Below are 10,113 nucleotides of genomic sequence, written 5' to 3'. Positions count from 1 at the left end.
GCACACAAGTTAGAGATATCAGAAGGATGATGAATTATTTTTTTTTTTCTTTGTTAGTACAGCGTGTTAGGTTAAGGAACCAGTCCTTGCCATCTCAATTCCTCCTGCCTCCTAGGACTTCCAGGGTGATAGGAATTCAGAGTCAGGATTTATAGATATTTGCTTACACAGTGATTTCCATGCTCTTGCCCCATGTATCTCTTAAGAGGGAGTCTTTGATTTTTGTCCACCTAGATATGCTCACTCATTGGCATATCTTTTCAATGGCTAGTCCCAAATGTGACATGCCATTAAAATCCTACTGCAGATATCAAGGTGGTTCCAAAAACTTCTCTTATTTCAGGTTTACATTCCAAGAACCAGTATGCTCTGTGCCTATTCACACTCGGCTCACAAGCGTGCTTATAAAACACGTTGAGAGTGTGGTGAAGAAGCCCATCAGGGAACGGCCGTGTAGCTAAACTCCACTGTTAAAAGAGAAGGGGGTGTAGCAGAGGGATCCCATGGTGAAGGTCATCCAGGAGATACCTGCAGGGAATTGGAATACTCTGAGTCAGAGGGCAGATAGGTGATCCTGGAAAGTCTGTTCCACTGGGAACACAGAGCACCATCCAGAGCAGGATTCACTGAAGAGCCAGCTGGCCAGCAGGCCAGGTTCCAGAGTTGGAAAGGAGGGCAACTGGGGAGGATTCAGGGGATGGGCACCATAATGTGGGCAAGTGTCGGGACTGTACACATGTGTCAGTTACTGAGCAGAGGCAGCTCTCAAGGAACCCTGGGGTGAGGTAGCAGTGCTCTGTGTAAATGAACCCCACAGACAACCCCCAAATTGCGTGTGATTTTCATGTTCACATTCCTTCTTTATATATATCTGTTTTTCAATGTTTGGCTGCAAGGTCCTTCTTTTAACCCCTGAGAAGCATTATGGGGTAATATGAAGAGAAATGAGTTAACAGAATGTTAGGGAGGAGTAGAATAGCACAGGAGAATGCTAGAAGAATCCAAAACAGAAGGTCTAGTTCCAACTCTGTACATAAGCCTGCGAATTTGTGCACATTCACAAACTTTCTAAGCCTTATGTTCTTCATCTGTGAAGTGGGCTTGATAAGCCTTATGTTATATGTGTGACTGTTACAAAGTATGTATTTTATGTAAAACACATGGCACAGTGCATGGTATACATTGGGTTTTTGATGATTGGATGTTATTACCATGATTATTTTGACTGCAGACTTCAGGGCCTTCCTCTCTGGGATTTGTTTACCAGGAGATGCCAGAGAATATGTAGCACTCTAGGACGTGGCATAGCAAACCAGACCAAATGACTGCTTAAGAAGAAAACGTTGGTAAATCGAACCCAGTAGAGGATAGATTATTTTATTTGGGCATGGGGGACTATTTCTCAAGTGAATGCAACTCATAATTCCTAGAATTTGTGTCAAGGACCAACTCCGTCCCTCCTCCCCAGTTGCCCTTCCAATAACCCATCCCTATCTTCATTCACTTATCTCCTCCAAAAATCTAGGTATTGCTTAGAGCTTGCCAAACTATATTGAATATAACTTATTCAGTGAATGGTATAGGCTCTGGATCTCCAAGCATAGTGCCAGCCCAGTGGCTTTTGGGTATCTCACCTCAAGGAAGTATCACCCTTATTTCTCAAAAACTCCTTGAAGATGGTGTTCATAAAGCACCTAATTTGTGCATTGTGTTCAACTGCACTTGGATAAGAATGCAGGCTATCTTCCATTCTTGCTCCAGGTGGGATCTGGTTAGCCCATAATCCCAAAGCAGCTGCTAAGAATAGTTTTCCATCCTAGGCTTTAGTCTCTCAACCTGACCTCTGCTCACCACCCTCATAGCCTCAGCTAATATACTATAGCTTAATTTACAATTACCTCCCAGTGAAAGACTTGCAATTGCCCAAGGTCACAGCTTGTTTTATTTTGGGACATTTAAACTTGACTGCCTTCATATGGACCCCCCAACTCTTCATTCCTTTTTACTTGTTCTTTTGGTATTAAAGGATACCTACTATTGTGTATACATGATTGTTTATCCTAGCATCTAAAATTCTATGGAAAGGTAGTGAGTCTTGTTTATCCTGGCATCCCCACTACTAACGCAGTGCTTTCCAAAATGCAGATGGTGAACTAATATTTGGGGAATAAATAAGCCTGTGTACATGGAATGTAATTTATTAAGGTTTATTTCTCATACATCCTTTTTCTTTTTTAATTGAGAGAGAGAGAATGAGTGAGAGAGGGGGTAGAGGAGAGAGAGAGACAGTGAGTGAATCTTAAGCAGGCTCCATGCTCAGCGTGGAGTCCAATGCAGGCTTCCATCCCACACCCTGGGATTACGGCCTGAGGCGAAATCAAGAGTCAGAGCTCAACTGACTGAGCCACCCATGTGCTCCTCTCATATATTCTTAAGTAATCTAAGCAAATGCATGTATAGGTCAGTTAATTTTATAGAATGGCAGATTAAAAGGATTAAGGAAAGCTAAGAATTGACTGTCTTGATCCCAGTTATTTTACTGCTGAGTTCTTTGATAGTTCCAAAGAAATGCCTATTTGAATATCATTTGTTTTCCAGATCACAAAACAAGATGACCAGGTTTATAAATTTGTTTTACAAACAAACAAAACTTGAATTGTTAAATTTCATAAGTGGCATTAAATGTATGGCCAGTGTCATTCATAAACTTAGATCCTAGAGCTAATAAAATGTTACATTAAAGGGAACAACATTTGAAAATGAACTCTCCCTTCCATGAAGAAGATAAACCTCCATGTTAGTCATAAAAGGGCACAGAGATGTTATACATTGTGTTCCCTACAGCCACACCCTAGCCCTCCACTACTTAGAAGACCAGTTGTTAATTTTAATGACAAAGTGAAGAATCTGCCTCTGGCTTCACTAGGGGTGGGAGCTGCTACTGGATCTGGCACTGGAATGAGCACTATCCAAGGCAGTAGTGCCGGCCCTGCTTGGACTCCAGTTAAGGCTCTCTCTGCTTCATCTCTCAAAGCCTCCTCATATTGGGATGGGAAGCATCTGGGGTCAGACTCATGGATCTTGGTCAGAAACTCTAGCACTTTCATCTTGCTGGTTTCAGTGTGGGCTCTGCAGCCACAAAGGAATTCATAGCGTGGAAGATCAATGTTCGGCACCTGGTGGTACTCCAGGTATTTTTTGCACCAAATCTTTGGTGATGAACTTCCTGGGCTCCCCCCAAAATGGAGTGTTTCCTCCCAGAATATACATCCATCATATTCACCACTTCCCAGACCTCCTCCTCAGTGGCACAATTGACCTTCATGCAGATCACACTGAGGACAGTTATCAGAAGGCTGGCTTTGGGCATGCTCTCTTCACCACGGAGCCTCACATCGTAAGCGAGGCCTAATTTGTTGACAAGGGCATAACCATCGCCGGTAGGGTCCACCTTCTTCATATCAACACCAAAGATCAGCTCCATGCACTCAGAGGCTCTCCTGAGGATCTCAAGGAAGTTGTCCTTGCACTCTTTGATGACAACATCAATCACGTTTGCCTTTGTGATGGGCTCTTTCATTTGATACTTGTGCAGCAGGAACTGCACCAACAAAGTCACCTTCTCATTGAGAGGGTCTACAGGCAAGTTCTCAGTGTCTGACAGGGCCTTTGATGAAGAAGCTGAACTATTTTCCTTTTCTTGGCTGGTGGAGCTCTCATCTGATTTGCTTGGTGAGATGGCTGTGATGACAGTGTCAGATGAGTAGGCACTCTGAGGACTCTGGGAAGTACTGGGTATACCAGCAGGCAGAACTTCCTCCATGTTGCCAGGCATTAGAGGACAAGTGGGGAGAGAGGTCCCCTCCACAGCCTTGGAGACCTGTGTTGCCTCAAGGCCTTGGATCTCACTGTGGGCATAGTGTTGTTCCTGTGTGCAACAGGGAATCTCCTGATCCTGAGACATGCTCACTAATGGTGGTGGTGGCAGGCAGGAATGTGGGCAGGAGGGTGGATGATAGGGGACCATAACCTAGGAATAAAGGGAGGATGTGAGTGGCCACATCTGGTAAACTCAGCTGTGGCAGCTCTGATGAACAGTGCCTCCACCTTCCCTGAGAACAGTACTCTAGAGCCCCACAGACCTCCTGTGCTGTCCTGTAAGAAGCTGGAGGAGGAAGTGAAAAGGCTCCTCAGGGCGCAGCCAGCCAACACAGCCAAGGGTTCCCACAGCTGGCAACAGGACAGGTAGGATCCGTTAGGCTCTGTGGATCGTAGGCTCTGTAGGATCTTTTCTGTGTTAGAGTAGTCCGTTTTGTCTTTCTTCAAAATCCTCCCTGTGACCCCAGGGAGGATCTGGGACTAGTCCCTCTATAGACCCAAGGATTATCACCTCAGAAAGAGACCTTAATTTCCTTGAGTCACTTCAATTAAAAAGCAAGGGTCTGCCTCTGACAGCTCTTCTCAGAAACTCTCAGCCAGGAAAGTCACTGGGGTGACAGATACCGGGGGAAAAGAAATAAGGGGGTGCCTCATTAGGCTACGCCTTCCTGGGCCTCCCAGAGGTGATAGAGGAAGCCAGCTGTCTGTTGGGGCTCTGTTATTCTTTTTTAAATGTTTTATTTATTTATTTTGAGAAAGAGAGAGCACCCCAAGCTGTCTCCGTGCTGGCAGTGAAGTGTCTGATGCGGGTCTCAAACTCATGAACCACGAGATCATGACCTAAGCTGAAATCAAGAGTCTGATTCTTAACTGATTGAGGCACCCAGGTGCCCTGGGGGCACTGTTGTTCTGGCGTGTGTGGTTCCCTCTATCCTCAGGGTCATAACTTTGACCTTGACAGAGACCAAGATACTTAGTCTGCTAACTTGAGACAACAGCCTTCAAACTCCCAAAGCCAAAGTCAGAAAACACCAAAGTCTGATAGTTGTTGCAGGGCCTACCCAGTGTGAAAACAGAAACAGGGCTCTGTAGAGCCTGTGCTATTCTGGAGTCTCTGATTCCTCGTAGTCCCTACTCAGAATCTTACTTGGATTCCTAGCAGGAGGCCTGGGATTCCCTCTTCTGTTTACTTGAAGCTGCACCTCTCAAACAATCTCCTCACCACCCTCACACAGTCAGGGTAGGTCACTCCTGGCCACCTCCTCCTCTTCCCAGGGCTGATACCCATTCTGAGGGGCCTTCTCCTTTCTAGTGAAGAGATCTCCTCATTCCTCTCTTAGCATCTTACCTTGACTCCTGGCAGGGTCTGGGACTCCTCTGTCTGCTCCAAAGAACAGGCGTTACCTTCCTACAAACTCAAAGTCACAGGGTAACCCAGTCTGACAGCTATTCCAGTGCATCCCAGCATGCATGGTAGGGACTGGGCTCTTATCTAGGGGATCCCTCTGTTGTGAGGTGGGTAGTTGCATCAGTCCCCACTCAGAGCCTTTTGCTGAGAGCTGGCAGACCTGCCATTTCTCCCTCTGCTGAGACCTCCCTCAGAACAAAGTACTTACCACCCTTCGATTCTCCAGAGTCACTGGATACTAATTCCAGCTACTCCTGCCCAACACCTCCTGCGGTGACAATAGGGTTCAGGGTCTGTACAGTCCCTTCCCATGTGGACTAGATGTTCCCGCAGTCTTCACTCAGCATCGTACCTTAAATGTGGTACCTTAAATGACTCCTCTGTTCACTGGAGGCTGCACTCAAGACTCCTGAGGAAAACTAAGGGGAAGGGACTTCCAGGCCTGCCCTCTCTCCACCTCCAGCTCTGCCTTGACCCATCCACAGCTGACAGCAGAGCTCTAAGGGGCCCCTCCATGCTGGCAGAAGGATCCCCTCAGTCCTCACTCAGTCGTGTCCCTCTGTTGACTTGTGGCCATGCCCTCAGACAGAGGCTCTCACCACCCTCAGATTCCTGAGGCCTCAGTTAGTGGATGCCTCAGGCTGACAGTTATTCCATGGGTTTCCTGGGATGACAAAAGGGACAGGGCTTTACTCAATGGGGTCCCTCTATTCTGGTGTTGTTGGTTCCCTCATTCAGTATGCTCACGTTGACGCTAGACCAGTCTTAGGACTGCTGATAGAGGCCATGCCTTTCACTACTGGCCTTCATCAGCCATACTTTGAAAGTGGAAGTTAGGGAACTTCCCTTTCACTCCTGCTTCCAGTCCCCTCCTCTGCCCACTCCCCTGTGGTGCCCGGGTCCTCCCAGGGAAAACAGCAGGAGTAAGGTTCTGTGGGGCTCCTTATATTCTGGAGTACTTAACCTCACTCAGTGTCTGCACCTGGAATCCCTTGAGGACTAGTGATTCCTCTCTCCACTGAACTGAGGTTGTGCTCCATATACCCAGACCCTCATCACTGTCAGACTCCCAAGAGTGTGAAGCCTGAAGGAGCCTCTGATAGTTACCCTGCGGCTTCCCATTGCCAACAATGATGGTGGAACTCTTAGAGCTCCCTCCATTCTGGAATCAGGGGTGCCCTCTGTCTCAACCTGGAACTCCTCCCTCTGCTGACCTAAGACCACACCCCCTTAACTCATGGCCCTCATTGCCTTTAGAATATTGAGGCCAAAGTCAGGGGATGCCACTTCTAGACACCCCTCTGCCGGGAGTCTACCAGGGTTGACAGCAGGAAAGGAGCTTTATGGGGTCCTTCTCTTCTGCGGCAAATGGTTACTGTAGTTCACGTAGGGTTGATATCTTGGCTCCAGTCTTTTTGATTAATTACTTCCTAAGCAATGCCACCCCCTTGCCAATCTGCATTTGCCCCACTGACTCTCCTAGAGGTTGGGTCCAAGTTCCAGGCTAGACCACTAGGTGGTGAAGCTTCAGCACAGCACATAAAAACACACACTTTCCCAAGGGGTCCTTTCTCCAGACAGTTCGGAACCTTCTGTCCTAAAAGACTTATTTTTTATAGGGAGCTTCGAATAGACACATATGGGGCATAGAGAGGTGTTGAAGTGTTTTGCAAATAATTTGTTATTGATCAGAGTTAAAATACTAGAGTTGTGTTCTATGACTATGTTTTCACTTCAAACATTTCAAACAATACAGTCAAAACAAAATTCTCTCTTGCTTTTTCAATCCACTCTGCCACCTGTACCATCATATAACCTTATTATGAATAAATTTTGTATGTGTATAATTTTGCATTTGATTTACATAAATTTATGTAAATTATATAACTAACAATAAAGTACATATTGTTTTGCTACTTGCCTTTTCATTCAGTTAATCTGTCTTGAGGAGTGTTCCATATCAATATTCAGAGTGGCCCTAAAGTTTGGAAAGCCAGATAATATTATTTTATTGTTATTTGAAAATTAAAGATGTCCTTGATGGCATTCTATATATTGCCTGTATTTTTAGACTCTATAAACAGGTTATATATAGATCTGCCATTTTTTTCTTTAAAAAGTAAAATAGATGGCTATCTCTCCATTTAAAACTCTCATGCATATTTGTCTTCAGATATTTTCATGAATTGAAAGAGTGTTGAGATATATAGTTAGTGTGCTAGGAATTGCACCTAAGGATCAGTAGGCCATTCTTTGCATGGGCCAGGAGAAATGTGAGAACTATAAAAGGTTGAGTATTGCTATACTGTACCTTTGTATTTTTGTTTCATAGGCTTAACTCTGTAGTTTTATTTTTTTTATCTTCAAGGTCAGTCCACAAAGCTTTATTGATCACAGTGATGAAATACACAGGAATGTATTAGAAAGCACATATGAAACAGCATAACCTATACTGATGTCCAAAGGCCCCAACACAAGAGCCAGTGAGGGATTTCCCATTTGCTCTTCGAGAGCTTATGGTTTTATTGCTGTGCTGTCTTTGGGTAAAATGATGTCATCACCTAATCCATCTTGCTATGGAATCATTTTGAAGCACTATGAATTTGTTTATTTTACATTTCTTTTCTGAGACAAATATGAGAGTAAAACAGAATCCACCTTCTGTGCCTGCATTTGATTCTTTTTATCTACTCTCGTGGACTCTATTATTAGCATAAATTAGATTTAATTTCTCCATTTCTTACATATATTTACATAGATTTAATTTCTCTGGGAGTTTGAAGAAAAAGATTATTCATGGGCTACATGGAACTAATGCCTTCTAGAATTTTAATGCTTCTACATTTTGTCTAGCATATTAGTTCATGCTTTGTCTCATTTCAAAGCAAATGTACTTTAAAATGGGTAAATTTTGAATTATACTGCTTAATGTGATATATTTTAATAGCATATTAAATAAGGTTGACAGCGGCCATGCTATCCATTAGGTCAAAAAGCTGAAATAGAAGTGTTTTTTTCTTTAAACATGTAACGTGGGTTTGTAATCACAGTTGTTCTAATATGTTCTGTGTTCTATAAGACATGGCAGTTGTTACTGAAAATCTGTTATATGGAGAAAAGTTACTTAAAGCATTAAATTCCTTTCTCTTGGTTACTAAGATTGATAAAATCTCAAAATGTGGATACTGCTTATATAAAGCCTATTGTTTAAATAGTCAGTGATTGTTTTGTGTCCTAAAATGGCCTGGTGCATACTATATTCAATATGCACATGCCTCATGGACAAATAACACGTATCTTTCAAAGGAAGTTGATATCCAAACAGATGAAATGACTTGGCCAAGGTCGTTAAAGAAAGTACACACACATTTAACTGATTAAACAGTTAGGTCAAATGATTTATTTTAATTCCATATTCATAACATGATCTAAAACTTTAATAACATGCCCCCATTATATTGTGGTTGAATTCTGGATAAAGTTACAGTGAAACATCTATATATCTATAGAAGCAGACCTTCTAAGAAAATTTGTGTTGAAGTGTGCCCAGGGTAAAGCCAGTAAGAAAGTAAAGGCAGCATGAAAGAGAAGAAGCAGCAGCCAAGCAAAAATACAGTGTTAGGTGAGGTCTCAGCCAGATCTTGTGGGGAGCTCTAGAGCATAAGTTCAACTTCAGAGTTTGCCTTACCTTGTAGTAAAGGAACTGGGTTTTTAAATTCCCACACCAGTCAGTCACTGACTATGTTCCACTGTGGGATTGTCGGGGGTAAGGATGAGGGAATGAAGCATGGGGGCTCCAAGACATTTCTGACTCTGTTCAGGCAGTGAGACTCGTGTCGAAGAGCAATGCTTTCAAGGTCAGAGGTGCAGCATTTAGTAGCATAACACGCAGAAGCGAGATGCACGCACAGAGTTAGGGGAAAGGATCTGAGAAGAATCATTACACCAGCAAGGCCTACAACTTGGTATGGTGGGGAAAACAATGGACTGTAGGGTCAGAAAAGTACATGTTCAAGTTCTGGCCTTGCTCATCAGGTAGAGCCTTGGGCAGATTACTTGGGTAATCTCTTACACAGATGGTTGTGAATAAATCCTTTTCATTTTTATTCCGAAGCTCTAGCAAAATGCTTGGCACATAGTTGGCATTCAAGAAAAGAACGCTGAATAAATGAAACCACTAAACCTATTTTTATATAGCTCTGGTGGGATTCAGCTTATTGGGTTTTATTGTTATTGTTGTTTGTTACTTTTCAAATTTTTATTCTCCCTTGTCATTGCATAGAACTTGATTTCTGTGGTTTTAATTCACATCTTACTAGAATACCAACTATCTCTACCTCAGGACTGACTCTGTGATTAAAGTTCACATCATTAATTTTTGATGTATATGTATATTTTAAAATATATACTGACTGAGGGGACTTAGCAAGTCCACCACTAGTCAAGAGGGAACCTAAGGTTTTTTTCCTGCTCTAATCAGCTAGATCCTAGGAGAAAGATTTGAATGCTAGATTTTGATTACGTTCCCCATAAGGGTATTATGGAAAAAAAATTAAAAATAGAGTTGATTAGCTAATTATTCTTAAGATAATCAATGTTGATCTACCAGGTCAGACTTAAATGGAGAAGCCATAGAAAATAGAGATTATGAACTTAGTGCTCATTATCTAAAAAGAGGAGGGAAATTTTAATTTACATTCACTCTGAGAGGCCATGAGAAAGCTTATTATAAAATACCCCATTATTAGGTTGCTCCAAGATCTATTTTTATTTGATTATTTCTTATACCCATGGGTCATTTGTTTTTCTTTAGATATTGATGGCTC

At 43.0% G+C, this 10,113-nt stretch overlaps 1 protein-coding gene across 1 annotated transcript; it reads right to left on the bottom strand.

Moving 5' to 3' along the window:
- Positions 1-2,922: 2,922 nt before the first annotated feature.
- Positions 2,923-3,964, bottom strand: LOC144239141 (melanoma-associated antigen B16-like). The gene is given in 4 exon segments (XM_077773133.1): positions 2,923-3,002; positions 3,005-3,198; positions 3,200-3,240; positions 3,242-3,964. Coding segments are annotated over 4 exon segments (1,038 nt in total).
- Between the last annotated feature and the right edge of the window lie 6,149 nt (positions 3,965-10,113).

The sequence above is a fragment of the Crocuta crocuta genome, unplaced genomic scaffold (assembly GCF_008692635.1).
Source record: "Crocuta crocuta isolate KB4526 unplaced genomic scaffold, BGI_CrCroc_1.0 scaffold712, whole genome shotgun sequence".
Classification (NCBI taxonomy): Eukaryota; Metazoa; Chordata; class Mammalia; order Carnivora; family Hyaenidae; genus Crocuta; species Crocuta crocuta.
Note: the sequence above shows the minus strand (reverse complement) of the source record. Positions and strands in the feature narration are given on the sequence as shown.